The sequence below is a fragment of the Rhinolophus hipposideros genome (genome assembly GCF_964194185.1).
Source record: "Rhinolophus hipposideros genome assembly, chromosome: 23".
Classification (NCBI taxonomy): Eukaryota; Metazoa; Chordata; class Mammalia; order Chiroptera; family Rhinolophidae; genus Rhinolophus; species Rhinolophus hipposideros.
The window spans coordinates 41,576,096-41,600,780 of record NC_138069.1 but is presented as its reverse complement, the minus strand read 5'-3'; the positions used below and the strand labels follow the sequence as shown (position 1 = coordinate 41,600,780).

Below are 24,685 nucleotides of genomic sequence, written 5' to 3'. Positions count from 1 at the left end.
GTATTCGCAGAAGCTTGAAGTAGCTGAGTGGGTTGCAGGGGTCTTCTGAATCTCGAGAGAATGAGCAAGGTGAAGTGGCTGGAGAGCAGTGGGCAGCCACAGAAGAGATGGGGACTTGGGCTCACGACGTAAGTAGCCACTGAAGGAGCTGGGCAGTGAGGAGGTCACCAGTCCCACCTTGGGAGCTGTGTGCTAGGATGACACAGCTGCTGGCACCACAGTGGACCTGAAAGGATGTCTATGCCCTGGTTGCTGGGGCCCCAAAGGGAATGTCTGGCCCCGCATCTTCATAGTGGGAGGCAACCTTCCCATTATCAAGATTCATGTCATGAGGCTTTCTTGATATGGGAAAGAGTTCAGTGGCTGGGCAGGCCAAAGAAAGGAAAAATGCAAGTATTCAATCCAGGAGGATTGAATGGAAAAGTGGATTTTATGGAGCATCTACTGCCTTCAGAGTAGCATTTGTTTCCCCACCTCCACTCTTCCTCCAGCTTCGAGGGCCTCTCGCCTGAGGGATGCACATGGGCATTTTGGCCCACACCTCACGTTCACATAAGGCCTTCAATGTACACCTTGCCATTACTCAGTTTTGATGTTGACTTCTGAGATGACGTCATCCTTCAGGTGTGCCTGGACAGATGAAAGAAGTGTGTCAGGTAGCCAAGAGAGGACAGGAAGGGCACTTAGCAACGACTCAGGAGCCAACCTGCCTGAGTTTGGATTCCACCTCTGCCATGCAATTTTGGCCAAAGTACTTAAGCTCTTTCTCAGTTTCCTCATCTGTAAAATGGGAACGATAGCTTAAGCCAGTCACAAAAAGCCATGTATTGTATGATTCCATTTATAGGAAATGTCTAGATTAGGTAAATCCAGAGACAGAAAATAGATTAGTGGTTGACAGGGACTGGGGGAGGTGGGAAATGACTGCTAATGGTACAGATTTTCCTTAAGGAATGATGAAAATATTCTAAAATTAGGAACAGTTTAAAGAGTTATTACTTAGCTTGGAAAATATATGTTCATAATATGATTTTAAAGTGCTATCCCATTGCTGAATCTCTCTTTCATAAACCCTGTAATTATCCTGTAGATAGCATTGTGGACATTGCACTGTAAATATGCAGTATATTAGAAGTGTTAGTTTGTTAGACTTAAACTTTAGGATATATCTGAACCTTGCTTCAGCATTTCTTATTTCTATTCATTTATTCATTCATTCAATCTTACCATGTGGGATGTGCCTCCCCAAAACAGGAGATGGCTCAGGGCCTGAAAGGCTAACACACCTGGTGAGCGGTCCTTGACTCCATTTTAGACTGAGGACCTAGAAGGCAAGAAAAGGTGAAGACGTCATACAAAGGCATATAGAAGGAGAGTCGGGGATGAGGTCTGCGGTCTTCGATTGGCAGAGAACTAGTGACAGTTTGACTTTCAGTCTGAGTGGACTCCTTATTTGCCTAAGGCTGAAGTAAAGTAATGCAACCACAAAAAGGATTCAAGTCAGCACGGTGCAATCCCAAAACCTTATGGAGAGTATCCTATGGCAAGCCCACTAATGCGCAAGACAAATGGCTCTCCTGGAGGAAAAGAGCCCTGTTTGCCAATTTCCATGGTGTAAATATCCACACCATGGCTTGTTTCAAGCTACAGACATGATTGCATGGAAATCGGAGTTGGGAAGAGATGTGCAGTAGTGCAGTATAATATAGTATTTCTAGTATACAGCTACAATAGGTATAAATAACCTCAAAGCATAGATAACAGTAAAATATAGTAATGCTAGTAAAATAAATGTAGTAAAACAACTTGTAGTAAAATAACTTGCACCATGCCAATTTCGGATTTAACCCCAAATGTGTGCCACAGGTTGTTTTCTGATTGTTAGGTGAATCTAGACAAAGCAAACGGTTTTCAGCTGTTTTGTAAATTCTGGACGTCTTTAAGAGAAGCACTGGGCAAAGGTGTGAGTGGTGAGGTGGGTGATGGGGTAAAGGTTGCCATCAGACACCCTTTGAAGAATGTGTACCTTAACCCCTGTTCTGTGAAGTGGAAAAAAAAAGTTGTTTTTAAACTTTTGGGCTCGCTCAAATAATAACGAAACCCGCTTTGGGATTGTGGTCTGACCTGTCGTTGTGGGGATGCACTTTAATTACGATGAACAACCACCAGGATTATGCCGGTCGGGCCAGCACTGCTGCACACACGGCCACTCCTCCTGGCACACAGCGTGAGTGTTCCCTGGCTTCCTCAAACTCTAAATCCAGAGCTTCCTGATAGACGTAGAAGCACAACAGGGCGATTGTATCTCTTTTCTAGACCTTTACCTTCCTTCCCTTTCCCACACAGAGATCAGCAGTCAGTCGTAGAAGCTCAGCATGCCACATTCCAGCTATTTGTTTACTTAGGTATTTATTGGCTTGCCTTAACCATTCAACAAATATTCCCTGGGCATAGATTCTGTGTGTCCAGCGCTGGGGTAGCACTAGAGAGTGTGCATGTAGGATGGACATTAGAGGAGTTTGGAGAATTGGGGAGGCTCCCCTGCTGCCAGTGGGTGGAGCCTCATTGATAAGATTCAAATCAGTTCCTCTCCTGTACAAACTGGACTACGGGTTCAATCTCCAGGAAAGCCCAGCACTTTCTCAACCTCCAGGCCTCTGATCACTATGTTACTTCTGCCTGGAGAGTGCTTTCCCTACCTTTTCCACCTGTTGGCTGGGCCTTGTCTCTTGGTGGGGAGAGGCCAGCCTGTGGGAGCTGCTCCTCCGAGCACCACCTGCGCCAGGCATCCATCCTTTGGAGAACGTCTATTGGGAGGCAGGCCCTAAGCCAGCCCCCTGGGAACCCGAGCTGAGCCGGGCACAGTTCTTGTCCGCAGGGAGCTTACAGTCACAGGAACAATAAAATACGGCATCTGGGATAGCAGTCCGCCAAGGACTGGAGCAGGGCACTAGGAGATGTTAGTCATTTCTCCTGGGGTTGGGGAGCAGCCTTCTTAATGACGTCATCCTTCAGGTGTGCCTGGACAGACGAAAGAAGTGTGTCAGGTAGCCAAGAGAGGACAGGAAATGGGAAATGGCAAAAGGGATGGCTTGAGGTCAGGAGCTGAGTCAGTGGGTGTGAGGGGAGAGGCATTCTATTCTTGCCGAATTGAAATAAACCCAAAGCGACTTGGGGGCTGATAGGATGTGTAGGTTAACCTAAGGAGAAGAGCCCAAGACGGCTCTGACAACTTAAAAAGGCAAAAGACAGAACAGGCCCACTTCTGCATGTTTTAAAATACTGAGAAAAAATTCAGGATGTATTCTGGATGTTTTTTATTGTCTTCTTTGTACTTCCCTGTATTTTTAAATTTAAAATAATTGCGGGTGTTACCTGCTGCCCACGCACTCTCCGGTCTGCAGGGGGCGCACCGACGGACACCGTCCCTCCGCCAGGGTGATGGGCGGGGCCTCCAGGGCCCTGTGGAACTGACGATTGGCTGGCTGGGCCATCCATTAGGGCCTCCCGCCCCCGCTCTACGTCACATGACGCAGCCCATCATGGCGGCGGGAGCGCGGCTCCCCGGGCCCGCGGTTCCGCAGGGCTGCTGCCGTTGCTGCTGTTGAGAGGCGGCGGCGGCGCAGGCTGGCGGACGCGCGGGAAGGATGGTGTTTCTGTGGCCGGAGCGGCGGGTGCGGACCAGGAGCGGAGCTGCGGTTTGGCCGAAGCGCCGTGTGAGCAGGGGCAGCCGGCGCGCGTGCCGCTGAGGCAGCATCGGGAGGCGGGAGCGACTGGCCGGCGGACGGACGGAAGGCGACCCGAGAGCCGGCCCGGGGCCGTGCGCTGGGCGAGATGCCGGGGCCGCCGGCGTTGCTGCTGCCGTGGCTGCTGCTCCTGGCCGCCGGCAGGACCGGGGCCGCGCCGCTTCCGCAAACAGGTGCAGGTGAGCGGGCCCGCGGCGGGGACGGGGCTGGGCGGGCGGACTGCGGGGCCGCTGCGACCCGGGCGCCGGGGGCGGAGGCGTCAGGCCCGGCGCGGCCTCGGCGCCGGGGAACGGGAGAGCCTGCCGGGGCGGGAGGCCCGGGGCAACGAGCGGTCGGAGAGGTCCCTGCCGCGGGGGCGCAGGCTGGGTGCGCGCGCCGTTCCGGGGCCGAGGCGACGCTGGCGGGGCTGCGGAGGGCGGCGAGCGGGCTGCGGCCGGCGGGCCGCGCTTCTGGCTCGGCACCTGTTGCCTGCGGGGGTCAGCCTGCTTCCCTCTCCGCAGCCCTGCTTGCCTTTCCAGGTGTCAGCGCCGCCCGTGCGCTCCTCGTGTCTTAGAATGCACCGTGCCTCGTCAAGTCCCGCCATGCTTCAATGCAAATGACGCGGAGGGCCGTGCGAAGTTTCCTTCGCTCCCCGCAACTTGTTCTGAGGTTGACATCAATTTTAGACGCCGTGCTTTGTATTCGGATCGAATCTCTGGGGACGAGAAGGAAACGAGTCTGTAAATATTTCTGTTTTAGGAAGCCAGCGAGTTAGAGTAGCAGCCTTTGAATAGCTCCGGACAAAATGGCCCAAGGGTGATTGAAGTCAGTGTGACTTTCTTTGTATTTTATCGATGTCGTTGTCCTTTGCAGTGTGTTCTCCTAGGTAAAACTTCAACCCCAGAAAGCATCCCAAGTTGGGTCACTTTCTTTCAAAGGGAGAAAAATAACGTAGGCTAACTTGCCATTATCGCCGGCTGCTCACCTTTGAAACGAGGAGAGACTGAAATTTTATAGATTCATAGAATTTTAGAGTTGGAATAGACCTTAAAGAAAAGTTAGTTCAGTTTCTCCATTGTGCAGTTGGAGACCGTGAGATACTGGGGGGGTCAAATGACCTAAGAGCTAAATTGTGTGCAGAGTCATAACCAAAACCCAGGTCTTAGATTCCCCTAGTTGTGTGATTCAAATCTTGTAGCTGTTTGGGAATACTCTTGAGGTCAAGAGTTGTTTTAGATGATGTTAATTGGGTACAGAATGTGGAAGTTACTGTTCCCAGTGAAGACATATTTTTCAAATACATCTACAAGGAAAGCTACATGTAATTATTTCTGGAGCGATGCCAGGTCATGTCATTGAGTGCCCTGTAGTTGAGTATTAACTGTTATCATTGTACCATATAATGTATTGCTAAATTTCTGCCATTGCCTTAGATCAAATATTTGTAAGGTGAATTGTTTTCTGATCTCATAGATAAGAGCAGTGAGTATTATTAAAAGTACAGGCAGCCCAGCTAAGACTCACAGGAAGTATCTGGGAAGTTATAAAAGAGTATATGGAAAGATATTAATGTTGATATTGAAAGATACTGATGGTGAGATTGAAAATTAGCACTAAAGTAGGATAGTGGATAAAGAGTGAAAGACTTTCAAAAAGTTTCCAGATGAATTTGCACTTAATCGAATTTTTATATATTTTGAAAAACAGATTCTATGTAGGAACCTATGGAAATTTGTCTGCCTATAAAACCCTTAACATTTTTTTTATTCCATTCTTTTACTATTTTATGGAGGTATAAATCATAAAATCTAAGGGTTTTTTGTTGTTGTTTTTTAGTGTGCTGTTAAACAATCAGGAAAATGAATTCATAAATAGAAATATCAAATTTTGACGTAAATAAAGCATAAAGAAATATTTGGTGATTTATAGCAGTGTTTGCAGATTTTCTCTTCATATTCTGTTGCTTGTAAGGTGTGTGGTTAGACATGTGGCATAAGAATGACAGGTACCTAGAGATAAATTCTATAGAAAAGATGCACAATTGCACGTAGATTTTGGGGGGTTGTATTTCCATCCAGAAGAGATTGTTAATCCTGGTAGCAGAGATGTATTGTAAACCAAGGAAAATAAAGAAACCCTTGAGCTAATCCTGGTAAATGAACTAACTCGTTAAGAAAGAGGAACCCCTTTGAACATATATGGTAGATAAAAGAGCAGTTAAACATTGAAAACATAACTCTCAAGCTTTTAATTATCTGGGGGCCTGTACTTCATCTGAAGGCAGGGCTGGCCACTGTCAAATTAAGGATAGATCATTGCTTAGGGTCTTTTGCCTCTTGACCTTATTCTTTCTACTTGAAGTTCAAACTGATTAATGGTGCCTTGGAGAAAGCATGGCTTAATCAGGGATATAGATTGGAAAAAATACTTGAGTTTTATCCTTTGCCAGCCCATTTGCATGGGGAAAGAAATGAGGCAGTTAACTAAAATTCAGCATTGAAATCGAAGTTCAATTATTCAAGGTTTCTTTGTCATCCAGAATCATTTCTAGGTTTGGAAATTCAAAAAGGTGTTTACCCATTCAGTCATAATAAAGCTTTGTTAGTATGTGGATTTCCTTTGCTCATCGGGCAAGAAGGCATTTCTTGGTTGAACTTAATTTTAGGTCTTTTTTTTCTCTCTGGGTGTCCCTTATGCCCTCTCTGGAAGCTTCTTTTCCTGAGAATCTATATTTCTGCAAGGACCCTCGTTAATGTAGACAGATCTTGTTGGTTCTCACTAGAAAGCTTATATAAAGGGAGAAAGTCCACTAATTTCACACAAATTACCAAACTAAGATTACAGTTAAATTCTTTTCTACAGATCATAGTGATCAAGTTATTCTTCTCTTAGAGAACATTTGTGTGTCTTTTATAAGGTTCTCCAATTCATGTCAGACAGGAAGATGCTGTATGTGTGGGGCATTCCTCTAAGTCCACAGTGTATTAATATTAGGGTAGTGGTTGGACAAGGAAACCACTTCTATTGTTCTGCGGCGTGTTAGGTCACCGAGTGCAGAGGAAGCTTTCAGCAGTTCCAGATACAGGACCTCACGGAAGTCTGTGAAGCCGGTGGGACTCAGCTACTGATTAAACAGCAGCTTGGGAAACCGGGGCTCTCGTTTTAGATTAAACAAACAGACTTGTACCTTGAAAACGATTTCTGAAGTAAAGGAAGTGTTTTCTAAAGTGCAAATTTTTGTGTTTATTTTAACTGTTTCTGAGAAATAAAAAGTATTTTCAACAAGCTTTCCATGCAAATTATTTCGGGATTTAAGTCTTGAGATTCAATTTCGGTTGGGAATGCTGTAATTGCTTTTAGTTGGTGATATTTTGGGGTTAACTAAAAATGCTTATTTGTACAGTAATAGGAAGTCTGTCCAACAATTTTATAGCTGATTAGCACTGAAATGATCAAGTCCTCACAGTTTTCCTGATATCGGTGCCTACCCCAGTGCTGCTTATGCAGCTCTTCACTTTTAGAGCCCTTGGGCCCTCTGCGTCCACTGTGAGCTGTGTCACTTAGATAACAGCTGCACATAAAATAAAAAAGGCTTTGTAATGTAAATAAGGGACAGCCAGTGTTCTGAAAGAGTTAAACAAACGAGTCCTCAGAAAAGCCCTTGTAGATAGACATATAAAAAGAATCCAACTTTTCAGTCTAGTTGAGAGTAAAAGTCATGAACCAATCATAGAAAGAGTAGGTGTTGTAGCTGGAACTTGGACTTTGGAGTTGGTCCTGGTGTGAGGCCTTCCTCTGCCACTTCAATAGCTTTAAGACCTTGGGCCAGTCTCTTGACCTCTCCAAGCTTCTTAGAAACTCAGCTATTAAGAAAACATGGTGATAATACTGTGTTTCCCTGAAAATAAGACCTAGCCGGACAATCAGCTCTAATGCGTCTTTTGGAGCAAAAATTAATATAAGAGCCGGTCTTATTTTACTATAAGATCGGGTCTTATAGTAAAATATAACATAACAAAACATAATGTAATACCAGGTCTTATATTAATTTTTGCTCCAAAAGACACATTCGAGCTGATTGTCCAGCTAGGTCTTATTTTTGGGGAAACAGGGTATTTACCTAGAGGCTTGTTGGGAGGGTGAGGTAGTGTCACGGTCGTATGCCATGCCTGCTACATGTCTGGCAAATGGCAACGTAGATTTCTTCACTGTATCAAATTTGTAAACTTGGTGGGTTGCATAAAATTGACTAATGGTGGGTGGCATGGCCTCAAAGAAGGAACTCAAAGTGGTAGCTGCTTATCATGGAATGCCTAAAAATCTTTGTTACTCAAAATAACCTGTTATATGAAGGGTGAAGAAGAGATCCCTTAAATCTAGCTTATTTCAGTATAATACATAGGCTGGTATTGTTAATTCTTGAAATTCATAATGTTGGGGAATTATGCTAGAAATTTTTTAAATGGTCTGATTAGTCCGCTTTTATGTAACAAACCTGTTTTTAGACGTCAAGATGACTAAAGCTCTTGCATGTGAACAATTGCTGGTTTTAATTTTCTTAAAGGAACCAAGAGCCATCTAAGCTTAGTTGATCTGAAACAAAATTATATACTCCGTAAAGCACCCTGAAGGCAGTCAGTTAACCTACCCCCTCGTGGAACCAGCCTGGGGCTGAGGCTTCCCTTAGGAAGTGTCATCTGGGGAGATGAGTATGACTGACTGACTCTCTCTCTCTCTTTCAAAATCATATCTTTTTGAAGTCTCCTAGCTGTGCTTTACTCTTTTTCAAATATTTATTACTCAAAATGAGGAGGGGAATATTATAAAAAGGAGGAGCTGGACAAACAGTCCTTGTGTAAAACAGATTGCTACATGTAGGGTTGTTTTTAGATTGAATTCTCAACTTTTCTATGAATCTTCATATGAAGACACTGTTGTAAGAGAAAGCTGAAGAAATATAGTAAAATCAGTGTGTCGGAGCAAAATAGTGTAGTAAAGTATTTTTAAATTGTAGCAAGTGACTAATTTGGAACCAGGCTCGGCATTACAATGAACAGGCATATCAGAAAAATAACATCAGTATTTCAAAGAAGTATTTTTTTGCAAAGGTTAGCACAGTGCAGAGACTCCAAATATCATTTGACTGTTGTGAGAACTGTTGATGCCAGATGTCTCAGGTGCCTGAAACCTCTTTACAGCCTTAATTTCCCTAAGACCTTGCCCAGTCCTGAGAGATTCCCACCCCTAATGAACTCCTAGCATGTTTACTTGGGGGACAGAATGAAAACATTGGAACTTAAGTTTTTATTTATTTTCATTTCATCCTTTCAAATTTTTGACATGTGAATTTTTAAGGTATAGAATATATCGGTACACTAACATTTTTATGGTTTGTAAATAAGTAAATTTACATGAAATGGAAGGAATGTAAAGAAAATTGACTGAGGACAGGCTGTGTGATCAGAAAGGTTTGGAGTCATCGTACCAGCCTTCAGTTCGTACTTAGCAAAGACCACTGGTTTCTTGAAGTTCTGCCTCTTCACCTGGATTGCAAGGACTGAGTCTTACAGCCTTTGTATTTCTAGTGTTTGCATGGTACCTCATGGGTTCTGGGCGCTCAGTAAATGTTTGTGGGTGAGGATGCTACAGATGATACTGGAAAACTGTGTTTCCCCGAAAATAAGACTTGGCCGGACCATCAGCTCTACTGCGTCTTTTGGAGCAAAAATTAATATAAGACCTGGTCTATTTTTGCTCCAAAAGATGCATTAGAGCTGATGGTCTGGCCGGGTCTTATTTTTGGGGAAACACGGTAAGTTCACCAGACTCCTGTCGTGTGTGTGTGCGTGTGTGTGCGCATGTGTGTGTTAAAAGGACAGGGTGTAAGCTTAGAGCCTGTAATTCTTCTGTGAACCTTGCTTTTCATCCAGCCACAGTTCATCACACGGAATGAGGCCGTTTAGTTTTATTTTTAAGAATAAATTTTTTCTTTCTGAGCAATTTTAGGTTTACAGAAGAGTTGCAAAGATGGTGCAAAGAGTTACTGTATATCCTCTATGCAGTTTTTCCCTATTTGTTAACATGTTACGTTAGTTAGTACATTTGCCACAGCTAGGAGCCAAAACCAATACACTATTATTAACTAAAGTCCATATTTTATTTAAATTTCTTTAGTGTTTCCCTAAGTCCTTTTTCTGTTCCAGGACACTATGTTACCTTTTGTTGTCATGTCCCCTCAGGCTCCTCCAGTCTGTTCTTTGTTGTGATGATTTTGACAGTTTTGAGAGGTGCTGGTCAGGTATTTTGTAGGATATCACTCTGTTGGCATTTGTTTGGTGTTTTCCTCATGATTAGACTGGGGCTGTATGTTTGGGGGAGGAAGACCAGAGTTAAAGTGCCATTCCCATCACATCATGTTAAGGATACAGGCTTTCAGGACTGGTCACCGGGCTGAGGTCCTGTTTGTCAGCGCTCTCCACCGGAAAGTTGCCTTTTCTTCCTTTCTCTGCGCCGTGCGTGTGCATGTCCCACACTAAGTGGGCATGAGGACGCTCCCTTCCTTGAGGGAGAAGTATCTATATAAATCACTTGGAATTCTCCTGCATGGGAGATTTAACAGTTTCCCCCCATTTATTTCCTTATTCAGTTACTTATTTATATCTGTAGGGACACGTGGATTTTGGGTTATAATCCAATACTATGTCATTTATTTGTGATGCTCAGATGCTTTCCGTTGGCTCCTATGTCCCGTTGACATGTATCCTTTTCTTTTTGCTTGTTTTTAAAGCACCTCCGTACTTTCTGGCACTATAAGAAGCTACAGGCTCATTTTGTATGTTTCCTGCTCCAGCCCTAGAATCAGCCATTTCTCCAGGCTGGTTGCTTTTCTTGGAGATCGATATAAGAAACCGAAATCAGGGCACAGGATGTGCTCACTGCTACTGGAACATTTGTATAGGAGTTTGATCCTCTGCTTCCTCATATCTAATCCTAGGTTTCGGGAAAAAGAGTGAGTGAGATTTTGGAGGGACAAAGGATCTCTTAGAAACAGAGACTTGGAAGGTCCCTGCCCGGGTTCTCTCCCCGTCACTTGACCATCTCGCTGATGCTCTACATCCCATGTTTGTGGTATAATGATATTGACAGGAAGTTGGTTTTATTTTAGAGCAATGGATATTTGAAAGGTAGATTTGATTTACTCTCTCCAAGAACAGCCTAATCTCAAAGAATGTGAAGGAAACCGCTTAGGCTTAAGTATTTAGTTAGAGTTATTTTAGGGGGTCTGTCAGCTTGGAACATTGTTGAAAGAGACTGTAGGCCCCTCCTTTAGTTGTAAAAGTTCACATGAAATGTCTGGTGGCAAGTGTCTTGAAGAGCGCGGGGTGGGGGGGCTGTGGACTTGTTTTGACTGTTTACAGAGGTTTTTCTCTGTTTATTATGGAAATTTTCAAACATACACAAAAGTAAAGGAAATAATATAATGAACCCTCATGTCCCCGTGAACCAGCTTTACGGTCTGTCTTGTTCACCTGTGCCTTTCCCACTGACTCAGCCCCCCGTTGTTTTGATGTAAATTCCAGCTACAGTATCAGTTCAGCTGAAAATATTTCAGGGGAAAATAAAGATGTTTTTATAAAACAGGTCACTTACATCAAGATCACCTAGGTATTTGTAGGAATACAGGTTTTGAACCCCAAACAAACCAACTGAATCCAAGTTCTGGAGGGTGGCCTGGAAATCTGCATTTAGAGTACTTTTCTGGTGATTTCTTAGCCCCCACAACAGAAATATTTTCTACTAGAGACAGAGTAATATCAGTTACTTAATAGAAATCTGTTGACTTGTATAACTAGTGAGATTCCAAGAAGGAAGAACAGTTTTGCCATGAATAAAACCTGAAGCTCTCTCTCCTGCTGATCACTGTCAGGAGTGTCATTCTGAAGAATCTGCTTGTGGAACGTACCTGTACCTGTGCGTAACCTCAAAGGAATGGAAGCACTCCAGGGCAGACGCACTACAGCTCTAAATACCTTTGGTTGTTTTGTGTGTTTTTTAACTTCAGCCTGCTCTCTAGAAGTCAGTATAAATAATAGGCTTTTTACATTTTATAAGTGTTCTTTGTGAATAATCAGTAACACTGTGAGCCCTATCCTGACAGGCAGATGCCCGCCCGGTGAGCTGAGAACCTCTTGCTATAGCCGTGTCCACCCGGGACCGCCAGGTTCTGCCCACTGCAGCTCAGCCTCGCGGGAAACCTGGGCCAGAGCAGATAGCACTCAGCGACATTGTTGATCCCAGTGATAGGTGTGCGCACCGCCACGGGCAAGCCCTGCTTCTCCACCTGTGTAGTAGCTAGCTTGTGGGGTTATTTTTTGTCCAGTATAATATCACGTTAACGTCTTGGTTTGAAAAAGTTTATTTTTTCAAGCTTGCTTATTTTGAAATAGCCTTGTATTTGTAGCCTATTTCATATTTTTCACCAGGTACTTTTTTTTTTTGCTAGTCGATACATTTTAATATATTTGCGATGATGTACAAAATATTCTTAGGATTAGCTAAACAAAGTAAACTGTTTATCTCTGAAACTGCTACATTATAACGCTGGTATAATCAGTTGGGTTTAAGAACATGATAGGCTCATATACTAGTACAGATAATTGAGGACTTTTTTTGGCAACACATATGCCTCGGATAAGAGAAAAGAATTTAGTTACAAGCATCCGTGTTAGTGATTTTTGAGAGAGAAGTTGCTCTTATCCTCAAGTGAAAACAGTATAATTTTAATTTTTAAAAGCTCGTTTTTCTTTCTTCTTTGTTCTCCATGTTCAAAGTCCATCCTGAATATATCTGTCCTTTTTTTGCGATTCTAAACAGGAGACTTGAATTTGACGTGATATAATTATAACCTTTAATGAGAGGAAGTACATCTCTAAGACATCTTGGACTTAGAGGAAGATGAGTTTGCAATCATTTGCACATTTAAAATATCTACTTTAACCAACGAGTGACTGTGAAATTTTGTAGTTTTAACCTTTTATTGCCAAATAAAAGTATTATGGTTGTTGGTTACCTCTCAGCTTAGCTACTGAATTTAAGCTTCGTGTGTTTTTCACATGGCAGTGTTCCTCCGAACCCTCAATAAATTCAACCTGTGTCCCTTTCCAAAGGACAAAAACTCCTCTTTGGCTTCTCCCTGGCCTGTGCCTCTGTAGAATGGTTCTTATGTCAGCAGCAACTGTCACTTCCCAAGGATGCAGCCTCCAGTTACAGTGGAGGGCTCCACTTGACTCTGACTTCAGACTGTTATTAAAACCAACACCCGGACACTGATTGCTAGTGAGATGCTGAAAAATAACAAACTTACTGAAATAGTCCCCTGGGAACACTCTTCTAGAGACCTCCTGCCAGGGTGCAGCCCAGAAATCTGTAATTTAACTTCTTTTTCTTTAAGAAAAATAAAATTAACTTTAGTAAAAGATTTGACTACCAATAGTAACCATCTAGGCACTTGGTGGACTCATAAAATTTTGGAATTCTTAATCCTTGTGTACAGAACTTTAGAGCTGACATACCCGTTCACAGGTGAAGGCACTGAGGCGCAGGCAAATGAAGTAGCAGACTCAGTCCCATCCTGCCAGCCAGTAGCAGACCTGACTGTGGAGTGAGGGTCCTGGCACCCACGTCACCTCGTTCAGCAAGTTCACTGCCTCGGACTGTCAAGAAGACTCGTTAGCGTGACACACACTCACAGACTCATTCCAGTCGTTTCTCCTCTGGATCTTTATTTCTGTTTACCATTGGAGAGAACTGAGATGAAATTTAAGCATACTTGTCACATAGTTGATTCTTGAAGTATTAGAGATAATTCCTTAGCGAAATTAGGACACTGAAGTGCTAACTTCCATAACTTGGCTCAAAAATGAAACAAAACAAAACCACATTAATATTTAACTTTATAAATTTGTAAGAATAACAGTTTAGTTTCCACCTGTGAAATGAAGTTGCACTGTTTAAAGGTGACCAAAAATATTTCGGATTTTAAAACGTAATCACAAACTTGTAAACATGAAAAATATTTAAATGCTGTTGATTTATATGGTTCTGTGGAAGTATGGATCCTCTTAAGAATTTTCTGGATGCTCTGGATGCCAAGAATAATCCTCATTTACTTCCTTCATACTTTCAAGGTTCAGACATAGGAATTAAGAATGTGCAGTCGTAGACAAACGTTACTCTTCTCAGCTCTTCTTGATTTGTGCCCTTATCCTGTCCCTTCTCAGCTCCAGCTTCTTTCTAGGGCATAGTCATCAGCACTTCTCGTTCCCTTTCATCTTCTGGACCCTGTCTCTCAGTTAATTTTTCATAGATAACAACTTAATGTATATATTTTTCCACAAGCTTTATTCTACTGTTGAATGACTTTGTTAGTACTAGTTCTCAGGAATAAACAAACAAACAAACAAACAAAAACAATGAAAAAGTGAACCATTTTTGTGGTTCTTTTGCTACTAATTGCCATATTTCTTTCCATGACTTTTTGAAAAACACTTTCCTCCTTCGCCATTCCACACAGCGGACGCCGCTTTTCTCTGTCTGCCTCTTCAGTGTCCCCTTTACTGCTTCCTGTTTGACTTTGTCTCATCCCTTAAATGTTCTTTGCCATCTCCTTGGTCCTCTTTTCTTTTCCTCTTTCTCCTCTCATTTTTCTCTATTTTGTAAATTATAACTTTTGTCAAATAATACATGGAGATAGTTTAAAAAGCGAAAGTGTTCCAGGCTTATAATAAAAAAGGGAGCCCCTGCCCCACCCATCCCTCCTCATCCTCCCTGTGTACTCCCCAGGCGCCTCATCTAGGCGCTCTTGCAGTCCTATCCGTACAACACGCCAAGCCAGCGTTCCTCAGTCTAAGTAGATGCTGACTGGGTCCTGTGGAAGAAGATGGTTTATGTGCTCTCACCCGTAGGTCCACATACTCTTTGCCTCTGCGACGTACTTACTGACGCATTTTGGTTAAATCACTAGTTAGCATTTGTAGCTTTATTTCTACAAATACTATTCACAGCTGACCCGATAGTGTTTCTGGTGGTTAAATTTCTTTCACTTCTCTTTTCCCTAGACCTGCCCTTTGTTACCATTTTCTTGGTTTTTCATGAATGTATCACTAATTACTCCCCTCTCCTCAGCAGGAGTTTAAATCTCCTCTCAGCATGTTTGGCTGGGCTGCTTGGTACCTGCTGGGCCCTGTTGCAGGCGTGGGATGGTGGCTTGTGGCTGCCTTCCAGTGGTCTTTTGTGAGGTCTGAGGCCACCTGATGTCCTTTCCTGTGTGGCCTCTTTTCCTCTCCCCCCCGCCCCCTTAAATGGAAGCATTTAAGCCTTTATCTCTAAATTCTGAAAGGTTGCAAAGCCCTGCCCAGATGAGTCTTTTCTGTTCATCACATTCATGAAGATGGATACTCATTGGGCCTTTGAATCTGGAAAGTCATGTCTTTTAATTCTGGGGAACATTTACACACACACACACACACACACACACACACACACAGACAGACACATGCTTTTTTGGAGAATACCTCCTCTTCCTTTTCTTTCTAGAACACCTGTTAGTTGAATGTTGGATTTCTTGGAATGAGCTTCTATTCTTTCGTTCATCTTTTTGTCTCCATCCTGCCATGTGAGAGCCTTTATTTTTTTCTATTACATTTTATTTCCAGTTTTTCATCCACCACCCGTCCCCTCACACATCCACACACTTTATAAGTAGCATCTTCTCATAAGATCTGTCCTCTTATTTCTAAGGATATTAATATAGTTGTTTCAGTTTTTTTTTTTTTTCTAATACCTGTATTGTCTGTTTCCTTTGAGTCCTTTTTTGTCTATTTGGGTTGGTCACTGTCTTTCAGCTTTTTTAAGGAGGGTGTTTTCAAATGTCAGGGCATCCTTAAAGTCTGTGTTTCGAGTGAGGGACACTGATGGCAGCTGTCCTCCTCGACCTTTTCACCTCACACTCCATGTCGCATCTGCCACCACGTCCTGGGCACAGCAGCTCTGACCCCTCCAGCGTCCTGGCGTGGAGCAGCATGCACCCTCAGCATCACGTGGGCACTGGGTGACCTTGGGAAAGGTACCTCTCCATTGCTCCGTTCTTCATTATCATGGGGCTAATAGTAGTACCCACCTCAGAGGATTGTTGTGGGATTGGGCGAGTTTAGAATAACGCGTGGCACATAGTAAGCACCACTCAACTATTAACTATTTTTATAACCACCTGGGCCAAAACACCATCATTTCTTGCATGGACTTTTGTAACATCAGAAATGTGTTTTCTGATCACTTCATCTAAAATAACAACCTCCCCCACCCCTTGCTTTATTTTTCCACATTGCTTATCACCATCTGAGTTACCATATATTTATTTACTTTCTCATTGTTTGTCTCCCTGCACGGGAATATAACCTGGTTTTTCAACTTCTAGATTCCCAGGACCTATGGCAGTACCTGTTTTATAGAAGGTGCTTAGTAAACAGTTATTGAATGAACCAATGTTTTGGGTGGGACGTGTGTGACTGCTGGGCTTCCCAGTGGAGTGATGCAGCAATAAGAAATACCCTGCCCTCATGGCTCTTTTCAACCCATAGGTCTTTTGTCTTGGGCTGGACACCTGAGTGTCTGGAAGCACCTAGTTATATTGGGTTAAATTGTCATTGGGTCTATTTTTCTGTATAATGTAAAGACATACCAAGGGAGCATTATCAGATAGGACACCCTAGTAAATCTGGCCGCTTTGTGCTCTAGAACCTTGTCAAGCTCAGTGTTGTAAGCAGTTTCTCTGGCTTAGTTATGAAGATAATACTTAAAAAATAAAACTTTAATGTGGAGAACTTTGAACATATACAAAAGGAGAGTATCATGAATTCCTTATACCCATTCCCCCACTCCCAGCTATCCCCGCGGCCCGTCCACCTGCATCCACACCACCATCGACGTCTCCGCAGAGAGAACGTTTAAAGACACATTGCCTAGGACTGCATTTCAGTTATATTAGCAAGAATTTAAATTAGACCGTAGGAAGTTAGAAAGGTTCTAAGACCATAGACTATAAAGGTATTATAGGAAATTTTAAAGAAAAAGGTAGACATGTTTGTCCAGGATACTTAAGGCCTGCTTACGTGGGCGGTAAGGAGCACACATTTAGGTTCTCTCCTATCCTTTTGGCCCTATTGTACAGAAATTGTATTGGCTGAAATTGTGTTGTGAATCTAGTTCTGCTCTTGATTTGCCTGCGCATTTCTACAGATTTCCATGGGTCATTGTAAGGAAAGATAGAATGTCCTTTCCCCCACGCAGTAGTGGTCCACCGAAGTGACCAGTGTGGGGGAAGAAGCCCTGGGAAACTGGCCGTGAGTTTCTACTTCTGGGCCTTGATGCTATCTCTTCCTGAGCTGGCTTCCTGGAACACAGGAAGATCTGATTCAGAGCTGCCACACAGATCTGAGTACTGTGGGTTACTCCACATCTTAACTGTGCCGGCAACTTAATTAAGATTCTAGCTCTTAAAATATTATCCCTGCCGTCGTGTTCCCAGGCTGTGGGGGCACAGTAGTCTGACAGAAGTCACCTAAACCTGACATTCCTTTGTCCTCCTTAGGTGAGCTCTTCTTGGGCATCTCCATCCTAGACAGTGTTTTAAAAATCGGAATGAAATAACTTTTGATAACAGATTTTAATAGAATAGGCTGAGAGAAACAGCAACTTTGTAGAAAATGATCTCATTCGCAAGTGTTCAGTCAGTACTCAAATAACCTTTCTGCAAGTGTGAGAGAACGGTTGGGTTGGCTGACCTTGAAAATCATTTTTGAACATGAACAACACTGATTAGCACACAGTGTGGTTTGTTTTTCTAGGCTGTTGATATTCTGGCTTAGGGGTCTTTGTGGAATCTCTGATTCATCAACTAGATGAGCACTGCACCATTTACTGTTCTGTGTGCTTGGGTATATTTAGTGTTATGCTTCATTTTCCCTTTCTAATATTAGAATAGATTAGGGAGAGTCTAGATTATTTAATGTGGCTGTATTGTTATGTTAAGAGTCAGGAAAACATTTAGTGACTTAAGATTCTTTGTACAGGAAACCTTTGTGATAGGTGGGTTTTAATTTTGAGGGGTTAAATAAAAATGTGTGATCTGCAATGATCGTGTCTTTTCTTTTCCCCAAGTAGTATGATGATTCATTTTATTAGGTCTCCAAGATGGAAAGCTACTTGTCAGGGTGTTGGAAAAGGAAGATGGACTTATTGGTCCTACTCTTAAAAAAAAAAAAAACAGCCACAAAAAAAGAGGTATTTTAGAGGTAGACTTGATATTAGGACCATTTTGAATGATTGCTGGTCCTTAGTTTCCCTGAGTTCTAAGTTTGCTTTGTCTGGTCAGCCCAGTGGCCACCAGTTTTCATTGTCAAGTAGACACATAAATCTCTCATGTAAACTTCCTGAGGCAAGAGACTAGAGAAAAGAGAAAGCTGGAGTTACGTATGCATCTGGCACTTGCTTTAACAGTCCCTAAAGAGGAAGGTACCGTGTATTTGTCCTGGTGCCATCCAGGAAGGGTCCTCTCCCAGTGGGGATGGTGTTCCTTCATTGGTAACTTCACAGTGTCATGGGCTGAACTGAGCCCCCTTGAGAGACCACCCCCCTTTCAGAAGTATTTGGGGATGAGGTCTTTACAGAGAATATTTAAAATGAGGCCATTAGCTCCTTAGTTGCTAATCCAGTGACAGGGGTCCTTATAAGAAGAGGACATGTGGACACACAGACATCAGGGGTGCGCACACTGAGGAAAGACCATGTGAGGACACAGTGAGCAGACGGCCCCTACAGGCCAGGCGGAGAGGTGTCACAAGGAACCAGCCCTGCAGCCCCTTGTCTTGGACTTCCGGCTTCCAGAACTGTTTTGAGACAACAGATTTCTGTTGTTTACGTTGCCCCGTGTGTAGTGTTCCGTTATGGAGGCTAATAGTGATACACAGTGTTCAGACTCAAACAAATTTAGAGTCATCTTCGGAGGTAAGCTTCTCATTAGATGCGAGCTAAGAGGGGTCAAGGACCAATTCCTTTTTTTACCCATGATGGAGTGGAGGCCCGCTCACGCGCTGGGCGTTCTCCACAGTCCAGCACCTCCTGGGGTCTCCTACGGAGGAGAGGGGCGCCTCTGGATTCCTGCATGGCCAGCACAGAGTGAATCTACTCCGCCAGCTTCCGGTGAAATGAGATGACATGGAAAACATGGCGTGTGTGGATAAATACTCGTTATCATCGGAGAACATAAGTTGGGGGAACTCCACTGTTTAAGAAAACAGCTTAATGGTTATACTGCTAAACATGAATTACAAAATGGGTCAATTAAGAATGCTTGTGGGAGTTCTCTGAGACCTGGGGAATAAGTGGTCAGCTACTCATAGTGGGAAGGGATAGAACACCCAATGCAGCGTACGTTAGGGTATGATTTATAACGGGAGGAAAATCTTTGTCAAATAAGAGCATACAATGCAGCGTACGTTAGGGTATGATTTATAACGGGAGGAAAATCTTTGTCAAATAAGAGCATACAATTATTGAAGGACTACTACTTTTAAAATGTTATTTGACCCTTAAAACATAAGTTTATTCTGTTAACCAGTAGCTTAACCGTAATTAGAGATTAGTAAATGTCTCCCTCCCTCCCCCAACTTCTTGCTTATCTTCCCTCCCTTGCTGGAGCGTCTGAGTTGGTGTCTGTCTCAGTTTTTTCCTTCTTCCCTCTCCCTCTCCTTCTCCCCCACACACTTCTGACTGGATGCCAGGCCCTGTGCTGCACCCTGAGGGTCATAGGGGAGTATGCTAGACTGCTCCCCGACCCCATTAGACTTGCCGTCTAGTGGGGAAGACATACGGGCATTTAAAAGACGCAGTGCGATAAACTCTAAGATGGGGAAATACAGGGCACATGTGGGTCCACAGGTCGGAACTCTAACCTGTGGGACCTCAAGGATTGTTGCCACAGGTTGAGATCTGAATGGTGAGGAGGAATTAGTGGAGGGGGGTGTCGATGGGAGAGTTTCCGGTGGAGGGGGCCGTAGCGCCTGGGACATAATATGAGATGGTAGTTGGTCTTTGTCCCCTTCCCAGGCACAGAGCTCCTAAAACCCTTGGAATTTCCTGAGTGATAGGGGTGATAGGAGCATCTCTTGTGGTTAATAACAAGCCCCTTTCAGCCAGGTCTGAACTTATGCTAATGAAGTGACTCTAGGTGGGTCTCTAAATACCTTCCGGTTGGGGCTGGTGGCCAGAGGGACCAATCCCGCTTAGAGGCTTTGAACCTTTCAGTCCCACTCCTGATTACTTGACCCACTGGGTAACCAAACGGTAAATATAAGGAAATTTCTCTTTGTAAAAGTATATATCAGCTAGTAACTGAAGAACGAATGACAAAATAAAAATTCAGCATTTTGCAGTCCCTAGTGGATCTAGCATTGATCATTTCTTTTTATCTGTGGACCTGTAAAATTTTTTATTTAATCCAAAAATGGATCCACAGGTAACTCTCTAGTTAATTACATATGTGTTCAAGTTCTAATAGAGGTTCTAGGCAGGGATTTATGATGGTTACATTAATAAGCAGGTAGTACTCCTGACTTACTCTGAGTCATTGCTGAGAAATTGTGTGCTCCAAATTACCTGTCTATAAACAGATAATATGTGCCTGCCTCTTAGAGGTTCTCAGGTTTTCTGCTTATTAAATCGGGTGCTAGATATCTATTAAAATGGTTTGAAAACTGTAAAATGACAACTCACAGAATGTGTTTTAGAGATGCCAAGAATGTTTTAATTGGTGTCTGGGGGAAGCATACTAAGTACCTGGACCTCTAATTACCCTTGTTTTCAGTTTGTAATCGGTGAAGCTGCCTAAATGTATGGAGACGCCTGTCGTTATTGATGTTTTTCTTTAATAGATGACTGGTTTGATTTCTGCATTTCTGAATGCTGTAGCCTGAGAATGTTAAACGAAAACTCTTTCTTCATGGTTTCCTACCAGTTGCAATCAGGAACCTTCAAGGGGCTTGGTGTGTAGTTTGACCACTGGGGCATGGGGATTTCAGCTGTAGTTCCTCATGACTAGAATTCACTTCCTCTCTGTGGCTTATGCAAACCATCTTACCTTCCAGCCTGTGCTAGGTTGGTCCATTTCTTCATTCTACAGAAATTTTTCCTCCTTTGGCATATAGTTTTTATTTTGTTGTTGTTTTTTAAAGCACAGTGGTTTGGACTAATCAAGAGAAAAATACAGTAAATAAAATAGTTTTTAGAAGTGGTAAAACTGTCAAAATTTCTACTTAAGTCTGCCTAGTAAGTTCCTTTTTATTCAGTAATTTGTAGAGCCTTTTGGTGGGACTGGTAGACGACGCAGGTGGGTAGACCCCGTATACTCGTACATTGAGGCAATCTGAGTGGTCCTGCAGTGTCTTAACAGAAGTATGGAGGTAGAGAAAATAAGTATCAGGAAAGGGCAAAACTCGGCGTGATGAGTTATTTTTACACCGGTATGGCTTTTCATGCCTACCTAATGACTCACAGAAGACAGTTTTATGAATCAGATAATTGTGCTGGCCTTCAGGCAGTTCTGATCAAATTTTACAATAAATAGTGACTGAGGATAAAATTACCGGTGAACAGAGAGGAAAAAGTAATTTAATACCTGCTATGTGGAGTTTGGAGGAGAGCCCCAGAAGGATAAACTCTCGTAATTTACAATGACAGATTTGGGTTCAAAGTACTTAGATTAGACTGTTTTTAAGTATTAACTTTGTTGAAGGAAAACAATGTGGTATCCAGGGAAATTCAGGGATTTCTACTCAGCGCCCTTGAACCTGGAGTCTCTGGCCCTGTTGCTTTCCCATCTTGTGTCCTTGGGCATATCAAGGTCCTCATCTGTGACGTGGAGCTGGTCAAATTCCCTCAGAGGTGTTGTGATGATCAAATGAAATCATGCTGGATTTTATCAAATCTCAGATTCCACTGAGTATGACACACCCTTGTTTTCTTGTGCCATTAGGGAAGAAGAAACTGGCGATGCAAACCAACTTTTGAGTGTAAGATGTACCCGAAATTCAGGGAGGTTAAGTAAAAATCAATAAAATACAGTGTCTATGTAGTGCTTTGCTGGAATATGCCTCAGGAGTCATATTTAATTTTTACTGTATAAGTCGGGAGGGAAACAAAGTTATAAGTATAAATACCAGTGGGTGCGCATAGACCAAGCTGGATGTGAGAACAGGTAGCTGAAAGGAGAGAAGAAAGTGATCTTTCTGGGTCTTCATTCATAAAAAGTTGGCTCTTGGGCCTCAGTTTAGTTTTCGAAATGTACGCAAACAAGTATCTGGAGTTAGGGAATTCTTACTCTTAGTGAGAATTGATTTCTCTCCAGATCGGCTTTTGAGAGGAATCACCAAGTCACTTTCTGTGTTGAATGTATGGGTTTTCCTGTTTTGGATTTTGTTGGTTTCGAACTTGCAGACTCTTAACAAAGTTGGGTTAACTATAATATATTATTTTGAATTGCAGACTTAAGGAAGGCTTCAGCTAGTCTGAGCCCCACTTGTAACAAGGCATGTTTCAGCATTGCTCTTTCAAAAATAGACCTTTTGTTGTTGAGAAGGAACTTAGTCCTGTTAGCAGCTGATTTTAGACTTCTCTGCTCTTCACTGAAGTCATTATATATTCGAGAATGTCTTTGCTCACATAGGAGTTTGGGTTCGTTTTTCTTTTCTTCAGGTACTGCAGTTTCACTTAAGAAAAGCAATGGCACCGTTCCTGAACTTGTCTCCCTGCCTTCCCCTTGGTGCATTTGAGCACGTAATTAGCAGCAGGTGGTTTTGAGGGAAAGTTTATTGCTGACCTTACTGTGATAATTGTTTCACAATATATAGAAATACAAAATCATCTCATTGTACACCTGAAACTTACACCATCCTATGTGTTAGTTATATCTCAGTAAAGCTGGGGGGGGGGGGTTGTTTCCTAGTGAAACACCAGTAGGTGAGACTTGACAGTTTGCTCTAACAAAGAAAATGTTCAAAAAAAAAAAAAAAAAGAAAATGTTCAAAAAAAAAAAAAAAAGAAAATGTTCAAAATACTGTAGTTGAATAAGATGTTTTCCGGATAACTAAGTCCTTACTGAAAGGAAGACGTAAAAATCTTCGTGCTTTACACAGGGATTACACACTTTTTCTCTGAAGGGTCAGATAGTGAAATATTTTAGGTTTTGTGACTCACATGCAACATACGTTGCATATTCTTTTGTTTTGAAAGTAGCCCTTTAAGGATGTACAAATCATTCTTAGCTGCCCCTCACCCCCCGCCGCATGCAAAAAGAGGCACCAGACAGGGTTTGCAGACCCCTGCTCTAGTAGAAAAGCTCCTTATTATGACCAGGATTCCTTGGAGAAGTGGCTGATTGTAAAGCTGGAGTAGGGAAAATACGAGAAGAGCCTGGAGCTTCCTGTCATGCCAGAAAGTGAGGAAATGTTGGAGGAAAAAAAAAGGATGGGGCATGTCCAAAAGACCCATTAGTCAACCTGAAGGAGCTCCCAGGGGCCAAAGCTGGAACAATTTGAGTGACAGAATAATGATACTACTGGATTATAACCCAATAATATAAGTATGAGCTTACCTATATAAGTGACTGAATAAATACGTGAGGGAGAAGGGACAAATCTTCCTTATATTCCTTACAGAAAAATCCCAAATAATAAATGCAGAAGGAGTGTGGGAATTAGAAAATCACCATTAGAACATCACAGTGTGAATTGCAGACAAGACGCAGTGACAGATGTGAAAATTAGTGTGCAAAACTTTAGGAGACACAGGATATTTGCATGGCCTCAAAGTGTCTCCCCCAAATATTAATTACTGTACTCGTTTCTGCATGTCTACAAATTCTGTACTATCCCTCCTTGCAGGAAGTGCAGCTTAACTCCCTTCCCTGTGAGTGCACTGGACTTGGTGACCGCTTTTAAGGAATAGAGCATGTAAAGGGAAAAGTACCTTCACAGCAGTGAAGCCCAGCAGAAAGCACATGGGCCACGTGACCAAGGTTCACGCCACCAGGAATAAGTCATGCCAACATCATGGGCCCCTGATATGATGTGATGAGAAAGGCAGTTCACCCTGTGCTCTTCTAGATTCTTCCCGCATATGTGTAACTTCAGTCCAATCATGAGGCAACCCAAATGGGGAACATTCTCCAAAAGTGTCACAGTTCTGAAACAAAAGGAGAGACTGAGAAACACCAGAGGTTGGAGACTCAGAGGACATGATGATTGAATGCAGTGTTGGTAGCCTGGATGGAATCGTGGAAAAGAAAAAGGATATTGTGGGAAAACGGGGGAAATTGGAATGAAGTCTGAGGTCCACTTGGTAGTGTTTTACCAGCGTTACTGGAGACGTAAGATGTTATGTTAGTGGAAGCGGGAGAAGGGTAAATGGGGACTCTATTGTCTCTGCAACTCTCTGTACATCTAAGATGGTTTCAAAATAGAAAGCTTTTAGAAAACCCTCACTTCTTATCCTGGATTGGTCATCAGCTTTATCTTGAGCATTTAAGCATTATTTTATTAACTCTTGGTCCCATTTACATTTGGTGGAAAATACATTGATCTTATTAATGTTGATTTTGGAATGTCCATGTTGTTAATATTACTTATTTCTCTTACAGGGGAGTCACCTGCTGTAGACGTTCCCTCATCTTTTGTGATCCTGTCTGTGTGCAGTTTAATAATATTAATCGTGTTAATTGCAAACTGTGTATCCTGCTGTAAGGACCCAGAAATAGATTTTAAGGTGAGCACAGATGGTCGGAACATTTCAGATCATCCTCTAATACATTTATCAATTGAATGGCTGATTGTCACAGTCCTTTGGGAGCA

General features: G+C 42.8%; 1 protein-coding gene across 2 annotated transcripts in view; it reads left to right on the top strand.

The window, feature by feature from the left end:
• The first annotated feature begins 3,520 nt into the window (after positions 1–3,520).
• The window catches only part of LMTK2 (lemur tyrosine kinase 2), a 72,218-nt gene continuing 51,053 nt past the window's right edge, over positions 3,521–24,685 (top strand). Inside the window, exons 1-2 of one of the 2 annotated variants that reach the window (XM_081035907.1) lie at positions 3,521–3,925; positions 24,475–24,599. In XM_081035907.1, the coding sequence (XP_080892033.1) occupies positions 3,835–3,925; positions 24,475–24,599 (216 nt within the window). In that variant the 5' untranslated portion in view covers positions 3,521–3,834. The remainder of the gene's footprint in view (positions 3,926–24,474; positions 24,600–24,685) is intronic. The other variant, XM_081035908.1, reaches the window with a different exon arrangement.